General features: G+C 43.5%; 1 protein-coding gene across 1 annotated transcript in view; it reads right to left on the bottom strand.

Annotated features, from left to right (window-relative positions):
• The window catches only part of ACBD6 (acyl-CoA binding domain containing 6), an 88,214-nt gene that overhangs the window by 61,390 nt on the left and 8,785 nt on the right, over nucleotides 1-18,039 (bottom strand). The window contains exon 4 of the mRNA XM_059822091.1: nucleotides 189-271. Coding sequence (XP_059678074.1) covers nucleotides 189-271 — 83 coding nt within the window. The remainder of the gene's footprint in view (nucleotides 1-188; nucleotides 272-18,039) is intronic.

The raw sequence follows: 18,039 nt of genomic DNA on the forward strand, positions 1-18,039 counted from the left end.
GAAAGGTTACTACCTGGCAATGATACAGACAGTTATTGATTTAAGTGATTATGGACCTGAAAAGTTCTTTCCTGTCATTTATTATCCTGTTGTAGTTGCCACCACACTTGTGCAATATTAAAAAAAAGCTTAACAAAATGACGTTAGAAAAATACTGTTTTTAACTGAAGTCCAGCGCAGATAATCACCTGATTGTTTCTTCGTGATATAATGAGCTGACAACTGGGCCTCCAAACGCAGTTTTGCTTTCCTTTCCCCTCTTCTCCGTCACCTGAAAGAAAAAGAAAGATTGGTCCAGCACCCCGGCTCCCCTCCTGTTCCACCCCTCCGCCATCTCCCACCCCCTCCCCTGCCCCAGAGACGGCATCAGCCCCCTGGAAACCTCATCTTCACGGCAGACGGTACCCCACGACCCTACTCCATCCAGAACAGCGGGATGGATCTCTCAGCAAAGCGGATCAATGCTCCTCTGAAGGTGGCCCAGAAGGGTCACCCGAAAGGTAGGCTTGGCAGCCTCGCCGTCCCGCTGACGAGCCAAAGCGTTGCCTCCACAGCGCTCCCAGCCATGGCCCCTCAGGACCCGCAAGCCGAGCCTCTGTGAGGTAGCATAATGTTATGTTACTAGATTGCAAAGCTTGCCTTTATAAATCTATTTAATATAGATTTAAAATTAAATTTTATAATGGGCAGCATTTCCAAATGATTTACTCCGAGGAACTCTAGGATTCTGAATGATTCCCACCATAATAGAAATGAACAATTAGAATAATGATTGATCGATACGGAGCCTCAGGCCTACCTTTTCAAAAAAACATCCTGCAGCTTGGGATCTTCAATTGGCTGACTTCACATTGATGCCAGACTTTCAGAAAGGGCTAAGTGCCTGCTGTCTGAAAGCCTGACTCTATTAGGGGGTGCAGGGCACCAGAAACCCTAACTCTTCTAGGGCATCTAGTATCTCGGTCTTCAGGTAAGCACTCAAAACCGGTTTGCAATTGGCAGCAGTAATTCCTTATAAAAACAGCCCATTAATTGCAATGTGCTGTTGTCAGCGGACAGTTCTGTGGCTTTCCGTGATAGGAGATTAACACACCCAGGGTGAATAAAATCAGAAGCAAAGGGAAAGCCGTCCCAATCTCTAGCAGTCTCGCAGTAGCTGCAATGCATTGCTGATTTACACCAAAAAGGTTGTTGCCTCATCAGAATTCTACCTAGAAAGATGTTGATTTTGTTTGTTTTTTTTTTTTAAAGAAAACATGCTTACATTTGTCTTTCTGCTCCCTAGGTTGCTTTTGTTTTAAATCAATTTACTGTTTCCCCATAACACGTTTACTTTTACATCCTGCCCAGTTTGAGCCAACCAGTTCCACCTTTCAGCTTTCCCATACCAGCCCAAAGCCGTAATGTTTGGGTTTGCAGATACCACAGACATACTTCTTTAGAAGAAAAAAAGAAAAAGAAATTGGCTTTGAAAACTGTTCTATGGCAAGTAGGCTTTCTCTAATTTAGAGTAAAAGGTGACACAAAGTTCTCCTTTCCTGAAAGCAAAGGGCTTCAGAGTCTTTACAGTGCAATGCCCCTCTTAAAAAATTATTTAGCAGAGAACCTTACTGTCCATCAATTATTTCCACACCACTTATGAAGAAAATTAATTTCAGATCATCTGCTAGTACATGCAGGAGTTATTTCTATAAAATGAAGCTATACCCACAACTAGTCTATCTTCTTTGATATTGCGGGACAGTGGTCATTCAACCAGTATCAGAAACCACAAAAATTTTTTAATCTATATTCTTTCATCTCTTCCCACTACAGTTTTTGGTTGTTGCTTTTTTTTCAAAGTCAGAAACAACACTTGGGAAAATAAATTTCATCTTTCTAGAGGCAGAAATTGTAAAAAAGGTTTCTGGATTAAGTTCACCTTCTTTGCACAACCAATGCATTTCTACCCAAGATTAATCACGTTGATTGAGTACACATAAGGTCATCGGGAAACTTAGTGATAAAGGCTTTCCCAAAAACGCTCAGGCAAAAACTTCTCTGGCTTTTAATCCATATACAGGTTACTTTCTCCAAGTAGCTTTTATCTCACCTCTTTCACACAGAAATAGGTAACTCAATATTCAATTTATGAATGTTGAACCAAGCTTATTCCATCACAGTCCCCGTTATGTAGAACAAGTTTATGAAAAATGTACAGGAAAAGTCTCAGCTATCCTCTTGGGATTTAATGTGTGCCCCTACTCTGCAAAGCCATGAAAGACAGCAACAAAGCTCCACCATTCATCACCACTGGACTTCCCAAGGGGAATCTGTCCAGGCTACGACGAACGCTTCTTCCCAAAAACATTAACTCTGCCTTGACGCAGATACAAGGTGGTTTCCTTCCAGCTACCCCTGACAAATTGCCTATACCATGAGCTCATCTGCCCGCTTCCAATATCCATACTACCCAGCTTGCCAGGGACTTGCACGCAGTATCTGAGCCCAACGTACCAAACTGGGTAACGAAAGAGGTGGGACAGAAGCAGTTGCTCCTTCCAAACGATGTCACAGCTACTGTACTAACAAGAACCTGTGTTTTTGTTTGTTGCTCATACTGGCTGAAAGGATCAGTAATGTGCAGATAGACGCACGTTTCTTCTTAAATCTCTTGACATTTCTACAGCAGAAAAGGGCTTTTAGGACTGCTAAGATAAAGAGAACACTACATACACACAGTTTAAAGTCACATTACCCTGCAAACCACAACGAAATTAAAAACTGACACTGCAAATGTTCTCTCTTCCGTTAAAAAAAGGCACTAATAATTAACTACGTGGCTCTCAATTGAGCCAGCTCAATTTCTTTCAATGCTGGCAGTGCTGTCCAAAAGCACTGCACATACACATGTAACTAATGATGGTTAAGAAATAACATGATCCCAGGCTCCCATAATTTGCAACCTGAATCCAAGAGAGATGACAGCAGTATTATCCGCAGTCAGGACCATGTAAGAGAGATGCTGTAGAAAAGGCAAAATTACTGTGGGCATGAGGGGGTTGCCCTCAAACTGCCAGTTAAAAACTGTGGGAATAAAGGGGAATTTGTGACAGCATGGGAAGAAACCTTGGAGGATCGCACTCGAGTGCCAAAGCACAGGCAGTGGCACATAAGAGATCTGGGAAGAGATGATAAAGAAGTGTAAGAGATGTCTCAAGAGGCACTGGAATTTTCTCGTGTTTTCCCCTAATTCTTGCCCATTGATTCTTTGCTGCTCGCATACAATTAAGGCTGATACCAAAGTCGCTATTGCTCTTGACAGTTAACTTTGGTAGGTGGATCTGGTGGACCAAAGCTAGCATAAATCACGGGCAAATATGTGCTTCAGTATGCAGCATACGTACTCATTAAGAGACATTTTCAACTCCCCTGACTCCCGATGCGCTCACGGACTGGCGCAGGGAACTCCACTAAGCCCAGAACTATCCTTCTCAAATGTCACCAGGAATGCCAGGAGAAAAGCCGCACTCCTCCTGGAACAGACAGCAGAGCATCCTCATCCCTGCCTCAGTGCACTGTATTTGTCAATAAAAGACCGGCTTGATTCAAGGTACAATCGCATCTTGACTGGCTGTCACTGACAATGCTGCTCCAGACGGCCTCAAAGCCTGACAACCACTTTCTGAACAAAATGGAAATACAGGGACTAATATTTGCTAACATCATTAATTCATTTTTTTTTCCTCCACTCCCCCTTCTTCCTTTATCCACGATGTCAAGACGTATACTTTTAAATTGTTGTCAGCCATAAAACAGACGTCGTGTCCCAGTTCAGAGGTTAACATATAATGACAGACACATTAAAAAACCCTGTCCAATGCCTCACTGAAAATTTCAGCTCCATCTTCTCTTCAACGAGACAGTAGCTCAAACTCACTTATAAGCTTTAACAACATTACAGTCTAATAATGATTGAAAAATAAAGGAGAAAGAGAAGATAGTTTTATCATATTAAGCATTATGGAAACGAAAAACAATTAATTAGAAACAAACATTTCCTCTGTGAGGGTTTTGAGTTCACCTTCTGTTTTGGTCTTAAAAGTCTCGCATGATCGCAGCATGATCCATTTCTCCCCTTGCATTTTTGGAGAGCAGGATGAAAATTATCATCTAAGAGGAAGAGTGGTAGTTTCCTGTCGGGGGTTTGTTTGGTGGGTCAACCTCTTGCTATATCCCTGAACACAGGACGGGGATTTATTATTTTCCCGTCTCCGAGCCAAGCTTTATTCCAATCTACACAAAACAGGCTACAACAAATTTAAAAAGATGGTACTTCCAAGGGCCCTTCCGATGACTCACTTCAAACTCATGTGCCAGAACTCGTTACAGAGACGCAAGTGAACTTACCATCGGTGATTAGCTGGGACTGAACGGGACCGAATGGTACACAGCTATTTTATATGTAAGGCAAGGGACTCATGAACCTGACAGAAGGAAAAGTACAGAGAAGTCCTACAAACATACTACAAAACCGCAGGAATAGCACAAGTTTCAGTAAAATTTTAAAGAAATAAATACCACAACTTGGAGTTAACAGAAGAGCTAGATCCTAGGGATGGGTTAAATGTAGGGCATCCCAGTTTTATCCAGAGCAAAATCAGAACTCTGCCTGGCTAGTTTTGCATGTCTAGACACCTAGCACACACAGTAGCAATAGCTGTTTGGAAAGGCACGTGGCTGTGTTGCACAGCATATCTATCACCCCCCAGTCCCCTCACATCTCACTCCAACTTTTCTCCACGCCCAAAACCTTTAAGTAGCTTCACATAAATACATATTTAAGAAAAAGAGAAAGCCATTAGCAAAAAGGTTCATCTCATCAAAATTCTTATCTTCGAAGTTATGCTTGACCATTTTAACGGTCAAGATTTAAGTTCTTCATCATCATGCACCTTGGAAACGGAAAGGTGAGACAACTTGAATGAGAGCTATGCATCGGGATCTCACACTCGAGCCACCGCAGTGCATGGAAGAAGTTATCTCAGGTTATGTTCAGGGGCTACTTATTATACTATTTTTCCTCTTCCTGAGTCTGATGCAACTTCAATCAGAGTAGCAGCTGTATCCGGCTTTATGGGATGGAGACAAGAAATATTCCCAACAAAATTACTACAATCAAAACTTCTCAAGTGTTCCCGCAGCAGCAAATACATAATGCAGATTCCAATCTGCATTTGTTCTGCATAATTCACCTTCCTACAGCTCACCCGTTCCTCCAGCCGCAGGTGTCTGCGTGGCACGCTCCCTGGCTTCCCTGCTCAGCACCCAGCGCTGGGGCCAGGGACACACGTAACCTTGCTGCGTACCGGTTTGCAGAAAGGTGCATACACGGCAGCGGAACAGTGAAACGCCCTGCTCGACAGGAACATGGCAGCCTTCAGCAGCCACCAAAGAAGCAACCAAAATCTGCCTTGGGCTCGCAGGGTACCCGCAGGGCTTTGGGGTACGACCGAGGGTCCGGAGCCACCAAGCCTGGAGGAGCTGCAAGCACTGAATGTTCACAGAGGTCTGCTTGGCAGGGGCAGGAGAAACCCTGGCCCAGGTCCCAACTCCCCAGACTACACCTGGGAGGTGATCAGCAGCTCCACGCTCACCTGCCATGACAGGACAGGCGACGTCTTGTAACTCCGTCAGGCTCACAGGAAGGTAGGAGTAAATCCCTGAAGTGTGCTGATTGAATTGTAATTAAGCTGGTATAGTCTCAGGTGACAAGTTTTACAGAAGACACTTCACAGACTTAACCCAACAGGAGACCTCAAGGCCTGCTTTGCTGGCCACCATGTCCCCTTAATGCTCTGGATTAACGTTTCTGGACACAGTTTGAGGAGTGAGGATTATTAGGGAGGCAACAAGAAAATGTAAACTCTCCTGAAGTTTCCAACACTCGCCCCCCCCTCCTCTCCCTCTGTGCCACGGGCTGGCCATCCCCTTGGGAAGGGAACTTGGGCAGACACTAATTGTATTTGACAGCAGCAATTACACGCAAGGCTGGAGATTAGAAGCTCATTAATTGTGTGTGCCATAATTGCTGCCGTCTTTTCCTTCGCTAGTTAAGGCCAGTGCCAGGAGAGCCAAGGGGAGGAGGGTGCGCTCCACCCCAAATGCAGGTGGTCCGAAGATGAGAGCCCTTGGACAAGGAGGAGAGGTCCCCTCTCCCCAAACACTGCGGGAGGCTCCTGACCCCGTAACAATGCGGGAGGGTCCTCCGGCAGAGTGGCTAATGAAGCATGAAATGAGGACAAACAATGTCCGCTTCCAAAGGTATTTTCCACCTGTACCTTTCTGACTTTACAGCTCAGCTTAACTTCATGCTACCTGCAGCAGGAGGGAAGGGAAATATTAACCCTTCAGAGGTGATGCTACTAAAGGAAGAACAATTTTACCATCTAGAACATTAGGTGCTGTATTAGATGCACGAACAGCATTAAAAATCCTCCCTTCCCCACTAAAATGTATGAGCTCAGCATTTCTCACCACTCTACAGACTAGAAGAGACCAGTTATAGCCAAACAAGATAAAAATACAGCCCAGCTGAGGGCAGCCTCCCTGTTAGACTCTGCTGGAAAGCCACCTTTCACGAAAGGCTGCTGTACCCGCCGCACCAGCCGTATTAATGGCCGTCATAAACAGACTATTTTAATATTCCTCTCTCAACAATCCTTCTTGGCTCCCAGCAGCAGCTCAGCAAGAGCATGCACATGACTCAGCACCTGGAGCGTTTTCAAGAGACCACTGAGGATCTGTACCATTTGAGCAAACTGTCCTATAAAAAAAATGGCAGTATGCGCCGCAGGATAATGTTGGGTTTTGGTTTTTTTTTTTTCTTTTGTTTTAAACATTGCTGAGAGTTTAGTTAATATTCCATTAATGGCTACATATCTCATCACAGAATTTCCTCTTATAAACGTGATCTAAGACAGGGAAAATATTTTCTGGATTATATTAAAAAAGAAAACAAACATACTATAATTAATGTGATTGTGCTGCATAGCTAAACAGTGCTGCGATCTATATCAAGGCCTCGCAGATTACTCATTTAACCTATAACAAGTTAATTAATTAAGTGCATCATAATCACAGTTGGAAATTAGTAGTAAAGCCAGTCGGGGAGGGGAAATAAATGTAAAATGCTTAACATAATTTTGAGCAAGTTTTACGCTTGCTAGTAGCTGTGATTTCATGACTCACTGCATACCTTTTAACATATGCATGGAATGAAATAATATGCTCAATCAAAAAACCTAACGCAGTGGTTTCCAACAGGTTTTGATTTGTGGAGCTTTTTTTTTTTAAGTGGAAAAACAGATATGTAGGCGGCAAGACAAGACGGTCAGCAGACTCTCCTTTCCTCATCTCCTTTTTGTGGACGCTGCAGTAACTTGCAGACCCCCGATGTCTGCAGATCAAAGGGTGAAACGAGTGGCCTGTTTGCACCCTTCCAGTATGAGACTCTGCAGCAACCAGGCACTTTCACAAGGGGAACACAAAGCATTGTATCGTCAGTCCTGGAAGCAATCAATCACTTCTGTCACATCACCCATATGAAAATCCACAATGCCCAGGCAGAGGGGACCAAACTATACATAAAATCCACAGCCTGTACTGTAATTGCAATTCATTCATATAGATTTACACAGACATTCGTACGGGCAAGAAACGTATTCTGAGCCAAACTGGAAATACTGAACAGCTACATAGCTTGCGATGAAACATGTGCTCTGAAGCTTGAAAGCAACCCTAACTTTTGAGATATAAAGCAGTGATAGGATATCAGCCCCCACACCCAGCCTGCCTGTTGAAGTATTCGTCCTCTGCTTGCTGGAGCGACACCGGACCAGACAGCAGCAGCAGAGGCCAATTTCGCCATTCGCAAAAGGAACAGCTCCACTTGCTTGACCAGCCCCACTGAAATTTCTTTCCTCCAACAGATCTGGGTCAGAGGGTGGATTTATGAGCTGTGCAGACAGAGAAATGGCAGAATGAAGAGATATTCATTGGTGCCTGTCCCCGCAGAGTCAGGCAAGGGAAGGATCAGAGGCATCTCAGCAGGAACAGAAGGTTTCTGAAGTTACGGTGTAACCCTTCGCAGGCTCAGCCAGAAGGATGCAGTAGGATCTGGAGGCAGCTGCTTGCTGAACAGCCTTTAGTGCTGCGCATTGATGCTGTGTCTGATCCTTCACATGCCTTTGTGCTGGTTAGTTCAGCTCAAAATACTTACAGGATGCTCTAGAGACATTTAAGGAGTGCAATCTTTTCTTACAGTAAGAGTAATTGGGTACAATAGTGCTGAAGTATCTAGGTACTAGACAATACATGCTCTTTTAAAGGATGACTCTCTTTCCACGCTCTAGGAGACAAATAACACTTACAAGACATTAACCAATATGTTAGCTAACATGCAAACAAATCTTAATCTCCAGTAATTACACTCAATACCTCCTTGTTACTTTGTGTAAAGAGCAAACTAAACATAACCACTTAACCTTCTTCTAACCCAGAGAGCTGTATTTTCACTAAACAGCTTGATTATTCTATAGCTTATGTTATACACAAAACAATTACAGCTATTTTCTCCTAACTAAAAGCATATGCTATTTTTAATTATCACATTCTCTCTGTAAACCAGCCTTTACATAGCTATGTAAAGCAGCAGGGTACATGGAACCCTTCCTGTTCAGGAATACCATCAAGTAAATGTCTACAACTCCACACCTAAAAAAAAAACAAAAAAAACAAGGCATTAAATACTCCGCAGTTAGAAAACCACGTAATTTCCACCCAAGTTCCTGATTATTTTTTTTTTAACAGCCTCTGACACAGCAAGTCGAAAGTTCTGCAACAGCTTCAATTACTTTGAAAAATTAGTTTTTTTAATTAGAGGTCGCACCCTTCCCCATTTAAAACAGTGAAGCTGCTTGCACAGCCTGGTAGGTTGCTGGCCAAAACAGGAGCAAGAGTTTGATGAGAGGCTGCCACGAGCTCCCGAGCGAGCTGCAGAGCAAGCCAAAGCCCACCTCGTGCCACAAGCAGAGGAGACTGTCCCTGCTCCTCCCACCCTCACTCATCACCTCACCTTGCTATCCAGGGCGACAGGACTTGGGCGCATTAAATCAGGATCTTCTGGGTTTCTGGGCACCCCAGGAAAATATTGGGGTCCAGGGATGTCAGGGAGGCTCCCCACTGCTTGGGAAGCGACCTGGCCACTAGAAAGCTACGAATGAGCAGAGAAAGCACCTCTTCCCCTCCGGGTCCTCCCCACCTCCCCTTGCAGCTTGCTATTTGGTTTTCCTCCCCTTCTAAACCCCATTACATCGGGCTGACGTTCAGCCTGCTTCGCTTTCTGCCTCTGCCCCAGCTCCTAACTGCATCTCGCTGCCTGCTTACCTCCCCTGCCCCTATAGCCCGTTGCAGCATCCTGCTTGGTTCAACACCTGCCTCTGTCAGCCCATGCTGCAACCTCCCCAGACCCCAATTTTGTAATGTTACCCAGCACTACCGAAAGCTTCATGTTCCAACTTGTTTTAGCCAGTGGAGCTTCAGTATAGAAATGAACTTAACAGGAAAGTTTTGATTGCTGCAGGAGTCACTTCTCGTGCCACGACACTGCTCCCTTCTGCTTCCAGCCTCACACAGCTGCTTCATGAACACAAGCTTTTCAATACTTTTGTTATCCACATTTTTCTTGGTGGGGAGAGGCAGCATTGCTGCTAAAATCTGCAACAAATGAAAACTGCACATGGCATTTAAAACCCTTCCTTGCCTTGCCAGAAACTGCCACCTCAAGGCAGAAATGGCAGAGGGCAATACCTGGTTGTATCTCAGCCACTTCAGCTTGTGGTCTGACATCCTAACAAATTCAACCTTGCCATCTCAATTTAAGCCAAGATCTTGGGCTCTCTGTGGAAGTATCAGCACCTATCCATTTTCTGTCAACTCAGCCATGGCAGCAACAACCTTCAGCAAAGGATCAGCAGCAACTTAAACCTGATCTGACAGTCCTTTTCCGATATTGAGATGCTTTCTCAGCTAGGAGAGCACTTGCTCAAGTGAAGTTTTAAGATCCCAGAGCTTAGCTGTGTCCCATGCCTCCAGACCCACAGCTGCGGGATCACAGAATAACCAGGTGCTGTGGGACTGCTACCTGTGCACTACAGCCACACAGCAGAAGCTGTTCCTTCTGGACATCTATTAAGGGGGAAAGAAAAAAAAGCAACTAGGTCCCTGCTGCACAGAAAGTTACACAGTAAAGTACCTTGCCTCATTCTGTAACATCTTGTCATCACTGAATGCCAGTAGTTTAAGATATATATATATATTTAAATGTATTTGATTTTTTTTTTTCAGTTGCCTCTGGTATATCTGGCTAGCATGCAGTGTCTTAATCCACCAGTAAGCCAGGAATCATGATACTGGGATGCCACACACATCGCTATGCTGCAGCAGCACACTCAGCATCAGCAAGGCAGAGCTACATCTCTAGTTATTCTTTTTTCTGAATACATTCCAGATAGTACAAGATATTTTTTTGAATTAGTGCAAGATGATGAAAATTAATTCATTGGCGTATTGAAAAGGAAAAAATACTTCATCTTCGCTTAAAAGTTTAACAAAAAAAAATCACTGCATCGGTAGCCAAAAATGATGAGCCCCCCAATTTCTTGCTTGCAATTCCAGAAAACAACTACTGTTACAATTCAAGTAGCTGCAAGAGAATATATCATGCTGCCCACAGCACATTAACAACATAGTGCATCAGCACTGCTGGATCTGAGCTGGAAAAATAGGGGCTAACATTGTTACAAGCAAAAGTTAGCCCTTGCAGATCTAGTAAGATTGCATATTTAACATATACTGTATGTTTTTAGCAAGACCAGGCAGCTTAAAAGGACGGAGAGAGAAGAGGTATAAATCCTTGTCATGATAATTCTTTACTTTGAAGAAGTTTAGGAACATAGAAACACGGGCAACCACTGTAGAGGATTCCAGTGCAGCTTTCAATACGTGACTGTTTGCATTGCTGGTTTGCTTTCTAAACTTCAACCTTTCTAAAATACAGGCTTGCAGCTTGGCACTGTTGTATTTCAATCAATCGCTTGAACGAGGATTGCAATGTCATAAATAAAAGGAGCTGAGACCATAAATTTCTGCGGAGATGTAAAATCAAAGAGAACAATCCAACAGACTCCCAGGGGGTGGGAGGCTGACACATATTCCAGCTGTTTATATTTCTACTATAAGACACTTGTTCATTTTAACTTTTTCACTTCTGCACAGCTTGCCAGAACCACAATTCCAAAAAACTGAGTATCTCGCTCTGGATCTGGCATTTTGTTTTGTGCTCTACAATAATATGCAGCTGCAGATGAGAAAAATCCCTACAATTTATCAAGCTTGTCCACAGGCAAAATCCCAGACCACCATGGCTGACAGCCCCACCAGCCCAGCACCCCAACGCCTGGCACGCGAGTTCCTTGCTAGAACAAAGCATCCTCAGCACATCTGACAACTCCATCCTCAGGCCACGGGTTCACAGCAAACGACTGCCAGCTCCCATCTATGCTGTCACCGTTACGAACAGAAGTTACACATATTATTTTATTAATCTGCTCCCTCACTTAAACAGCCAAGGGATGGCAGTGTTATCTTCACAGTACTGAGTGAGGACTTAAAAGCTGCCCAGGAGCCTGTGCTGCTTTTAAAAACAGTAAGTATAAATACGAAACTGAATTTGATTTGCTGCTCAGAGCATAACAGTCTATACAACAAAGCAGGCAGGCAACACAGGTGTGCCAGAGTTGAGCAATCTTGCATGGAATAAAATTGATAAACAGTGACATGTGCGAAGACAGGGGACAGAAAGGTAGCAAATAACCTATGGACCGCTTTGTTTATGAGTAGGACCGATATCAAGCACTTAAAGCATCAGCACACTTTCCTCACAAGAAGGTACAGAGAAGCAAAGGATGCAACACTATCCACCTTTATTGCAGAAGGACGGGGAAATTTAGTTCATGTTTGTAGTGTGATGTTTCACTGTCTTACACAACAAGAAAACATCGCCTTGCTAGTAAGAAAAATTGGTTCTGAAAGCACGCTCCAAAAGCGAAATACTCAAGGCTGAACTCGTGCAGCTAATAAACTGCCGTTTTTCCAACTTGGATAAAATAAGGTGGGTCACTCTGCCTGTAGTCCTGCATGTATGAGTAAGGTGTACACAAACTGCGAGCTTTTGTTAGCCGTGCGTAGCACACACAGATCGCTCCCTCCCTCCCTCAGGCAGGCTGCATCTACCACTAACTCTGCTCGCATGCTAGAGACTGTCCCTCACACAGCTGGCAAAAGCTCCATGTGTTAAGATCTCACCCCTCTCAGGACGTATACCAAACTATCACATACCCCGATGTGGTTCACAAAAAACCCCCAATTCTGCAGTTTGCCTAAACCCAGGGGACACTGCAGTCTTACATGCCCCAAAGCCAGAAGCCTAGGGCAGATCAGTTTTTTGGTTTTGTTCTTAATTTCTAGTGCTTCCTTTTCTGTTAAAAGAATAATAAAAAAACCACAGGCTTGCTGGGTTTTTGTTGTTGTTTCCTTTTTTTTTTTTTTTAAAAGGTGAAGAGCCTGATTAGATTTTATGAATTATCTCAGTGATTTGCTTCTTCCAATGTGGTCATCCATTGAAATGAAAGCTTTCAAAATATATATATAGCAAACAGTTCTGTTTGTTTTCTGCATTTTGTTACCATTTTTCTGCTTCAGTACAATTATTAACATTGGGGTAAAACCAATCAAGACGAAATTCGCTAAGGGTGAACTGACACACAAGGACCTACACAAACCCAGAAAGAAACGGGAGCAGTGAAGAGCAAAGACCCTGGCAGCGCTGCTGCGTAGCTCGCAGGACCACAGGAGCCTCCTCTCCCCAGCGTGCTGCATCAGCCCAGCACAGGAAAGCAAGCTGTACGGAGCACAGCCATAATTCGATTAGTCCCCACTTTACACGATGCAATTAAATTGCTTTTATAGTACAAAAGAAATAAAGTCACCATTTTCCAAGTTTTTGACCTCGCAGTATAGCAAGCCATAAATTGAGACATTTACCCAAACTAACTGCACAGCAGGTATGTGGACACACTGCTGTTGGTGACAGGCAGGGACCCAAACAGGTCTTTTCCCTTCCTGCTCTTCCCATCCCCCTTGTAATCCTGCCCACACCGCTCTGCTGCTCTTTCCCAACCACAAACCGTGGCTGCTTGGACAGATTATCAAAGGAGACATCTGTTTGACTGACAGACAAAATAGGAAAACACGACGGGTGCACCCATTTTGTTTACAGACCACTGTTTTTCTAATACATTACTTTTTGCAGAAGAAATTCCCTTGGCCTGCAGTACTAACCAAGAAATCCACAGATCTCAGCCTGAAGCTACAGTATCATTTACCATTCACTAATATAATTCTTAGAGGCTGACCAAACATAAAACCTGTAAACCGCAAAAGAGCAAAGCTTCTTGCTCCAGACATGAACATTGAGCAACGAGTCCAAATTTAAGAAAAATTCAGGTTTGGATTTCCAAATGCCTGTTTTAATGGCATTGGATACAGAGTTTGTATTTGAGCCACTACAGAAATTTCAAGTTGCCTTGGAGATCCTACTTAAATACAAGAGGCTCATCCATTTAAATCAATCATTAAAATATTTCAGTAACACCTGGTGCAACCTACAAAACAAGCGTACATACAAACTCAGCTCCTCTGCAAATCTGGAAATTGTTTCACCTGCTTTTCACTGTATCCTTGAATTGCAAATTCTCTTTTCCACATTTTCGTTTCAACTCGCTTGTTGCGTTTAAACTGTGATAGAGAAAGGTTATTTCTCCAGGAGGAAGGGGGGCTGGAGCCCAGCCCTGTGCAGAGGGTAGCTGGCCACCCACCTTATCAAATATTGCCCCCTGCAGCACTTCCTGCTAAAACACCCACTGGCCACTAGACAAATCAATTTGCTTTAGTCCTGCAGGTTTTCCAGCTTACTGGACTGCCCCGAGCCTGCGGCAATAGTACATTTACTCTTCTTTTCACTCAGAAGTTTGTTCTCTTTTCCATGAGACTGTATGCCCCAGCAGTGCTCTCCCGGCTGCTCCAAACACTGCGACTCAGTGCTCCCACACCAACCCAGCAATAGAGGTATTTTAACTCCTATTGACTACTTGGTCCAGAGTACTGAGAAATAAATCCTCTCTACTCAAACAAGGCACAGAACAGTAGCTGAAAAAACGCGGGCAGCTTTCTCCCCTGCAAACATCAGCACCGGAATTTCAAACCTTTAAGAGCTTAAAAAGATGTTTGGTGAACGTCTGTTTTCTTTGAACTCGAGCTCTCCTCCTGCTTTGCCTTAGAGACGTGTCTCTGCTCTTCAGATCCCTAATATGCAACTTTCCTCATTACACAGCAGAAATCTTACTAAGTGCATTATTGGTGAAGTCGAGTCAAGCAAGTTAAAATGCCTTTTTTTTTTTTTAAATATAGAAATAGAAAATCATTAAGTCCTCCTGCAAGTTTCAGCAGTCAAAGCAAAGAGAAAGAAGACCTCTAAGTGTTTGGGGAAGGATGCCACTGAAGTTAGTAGCGTGACAAGCTGTTGAGATTGGAACTGGTAAATGAGCAATATAAGAAATAGGAAAAGGAAATATTTAGAATCAAGAGATGCCAAAACGGCAATCAGCAAATGGAACGCTAAAACTGATGAGCAAATCTGGATGCTTTTTTTATTATTTATTTTTATTGTTTAAGCTGTGCCATATAACCGTCTTGTTACAAGAAACAATCAATAACAGCTCCTAACTGCCTCACTGCAGTGTCACGTACACACCTCCACCCACGTCCCTTGCGACATGAACTCGGTTGACAAGACGTGTACAATGCGGCTGAGCAAAAGAGGTGCTGTCCCGCTCCCGCCTCCGGATGGTCAGTGCCTGTGGACGTAAACGCCCATGTCAATATGAGGTTTGAAAAATCTGGATGCTTAAAGCCAACGGGGATTTGTGATATCAAATACGTGGCAGGGATTAGAATTTCAGAGTGCGCAGGGGAATGGAAATATAGCCACTAAGACCGTCTCAAAAACTGCAAGTACCAGAAGTGCCCAATTATACAGTTGGGACAGCGATGCACACGAGAACAAAGTTATTGCATAAAGACGCGAGACAACCAGCTTGTGAGGGTGAACCTCCCTAAATCACCAAAGCCACTGCTGAGACTGCAGGATAGCACCACAACAGTGGGTACCAAAGGCACAGCGTGAGAGAGGGGCAAGAGGGATGCACACGCAATAAGCTGCAGGTGGCTGGCAGGGAGAGCAGATGAATATCATTGCCAAACTGACACACACATCAGCAAAAGCCACCGAAAGCAGCATGTCATTTGCTGCCAGTAAAGCAGAAAGACGACAGGTAAACGAACAAGAAGCGAAGCAGCTGGGACACGTATACCTCTCTAAAGGACCGAAAGCAGTGGGAGGTGTTGATGGCATGAAACATATCTGTTTAAGGATAGAGAATGCAAAAGAATTGCTTCATAAATTATTCTCCGTTCTGGAGGAAGGGTGAATAGACTTGAAGGACAGGTGATGTCTCTGAAATATGCAAATAGAGCTGAGCTGGTCCAAGCAATTACCTTTCCGCTGCCTGGAACTTCAGACTGAAAGGAATGACTCACAAGAAAGAACACAAAACAAAAGATGTGCTAAAAGGTGGAAGATGACGAAGGAAGACTGCATCAAGAGGAGAATGGAGACAAGCATGGAGAGGTATAGTCCTGACCTCCTACTAACAGCTGTTCTTGGGAAAAGGAACAAAACAACCTACCACACAAAACACAGTAAGACCCACACCAACATAGGAAGATCTAACGGCAAAGCATCCAGAAAGGCAATTGTGGCTGTTGGTTCTAGACTTCTGGGTTCAAGATAACAGCAAGGAGATTCCTGCAGCTTCATGAACGTAAAGACGATGGATCTCACCTCAATATCCTTCAGGTTATCTGCTATTCTAAAGATTTCCTAGCAAACGAAATTGCTGAAAATAAATGCAGTATGATAATTTCTTTCCAGGTTTTAGACAAAGCTCTGAAAGAAAAGGTTAGGCATGACTATCAGACAACCAGCTAGCAGCAAAGAAGAAACTAAACCACATGGGAAATAGCCATGGAGGTGAGCCAACAGATGCGCCTTTACTATCAAAAGTGGCATACCAGCTTCACAGAGCCGAGAACAGCTGTGCCGCTGCCTCTCCACGTTCAGTTGTCTCCTACATAAAGTGCAGGTACTCCAAAAGCCATGCAGGAGTAGGAAGCAGCAGGTCAGATTTTGGCTGCTACGGGTGTTCTCATTGCTTCTGAGCACAAATTCAGGGTGCTCCTACTGCATCAGAATGCTTTTACTCTGGGGTTTTTTTTCCATCCAAAACAAGCAAAGATTACTAAATTATAGCAGTCAGTCTGATGCTGAAAATGTACTAATACAGAAACTGCAAGGTCAATATGAAAGAATGAATCAATGAAGAATCAAGAAAAAGGAACAAAGAAGTGGCTCTATTTGGACTGCATAAGAAATACTGCATTTAGTTCCATTCTATTTATTAAGAAAAATACTGACAGCCTGAAAGCTACAGAACAGCAGCAAATCTGCTCGGAAAAAATGAACCGATGAAAAAGATAAGGTGTTTCTAAGTTTTAAATTTTGCATATTTAGTACTAAAGGATCAAGACATTAAAAACCCTTTGCAAATATGTGAAACAGGAGACTGAGGAGGATTTAAGATGACAGACAAGAAGAACTTCAAGGGATGACATGAACTGTTTATGTAGGTAATATTGAGAAAGCTTTACAAAGCAAAATTCATGAAGCTGCACAATGAGAAATTCAACACCCTTGTGCTGTAATTACTATTTGATTCATAATGATCTGAAAGCTGAACTTTTCAAATTTGTACCAAGCACTTTATCCTGCTTTTAACCAAACACTAGGAGTATTTCATTCATGATCTACTGAACGTAAGAAAAATTCAAAGGAACCCAGCAGATGAGCATGTAAAGGAGACACAATGACAGTGATGAAGCACCTTGTAATGTACCCACAGATCTTTTCTATAAATCCAATTTGAAATTTGAAGACTAAAATAGCTATTTCATCTCCATCCCCTGACACACGCACCTCCATCATTTTAAAGAACAGAGCTCCCTCTCGTGGCTCCAGAAAGTGGATTTGGTGGGGGGGGAATAAAAAAAATAAAGTACAGAGCAACATGAGACAGATCAGGGAGAGGACTCCTGATAGCATTTTGGTCATATAAAAGTGGAATTAAAAGGAAGATGTAGTAGGAAGGACAGGTGACTTCTTTCAAAGAAAGCGATGTCACCTGTACTTTAATGCTAACTTTTAAATTACATTCTCTGCTAGGCCTCTCTGCACCTGAGCATATTCCTTCAATGTAAAGCACTCAGATCTCTTAACAGGTCATAGGCAAGGCACAGGAAAAGGAAAGAGTCAGGACAAGAAATGTGGCACCTGTGCAGGGACACTAAACCATGTAACACCCTACGGATTTTCCTCAGCATTAGCTCCGTGCACTGAGACCACACAGAGGGGGGGAAAAAAAAAAATCATTGGCATAAAAAAGCCAAGAAATATATGCATAGTTACATGACTGAGAGAAGTACATCTATTGAAACACTGCACCAAAAGCAACTGAAGAAAGTTAAATCACATTTCTTTAAACCACTCTGACAACTCAGTCCTGCCATCTTCATGGAAATTTCTGTTCAAGCTCCAGCACTGCTCTCCTCCTGCAAGCGCACACTTCTTGCATCAACTATACAAAAACAGAGGACGGAGCAACGCATCGTTGAGCAAACGCACTGGTGCTACAGCATTACCCAGCACGGTCTGGTTTCTGCTGAGTCCTGGGGACAGGCTTCTGCAAGGACAGCAATGGGAAGCAA

Source organism: Gavia stellata, chromosome 10 (genome assembly GCF_030936135.1).
Source record: "Gavia stellata isolate bGavSte3 chromosome 10, bGavSte3.hap2, whole genome shotgun sequence".
Taxonomy (NCBI): Eukaryota; Metazoa; Chordata; class Aves; order Gaviiformes; family Gaviidae; genus Gavia; species Gavia stellata.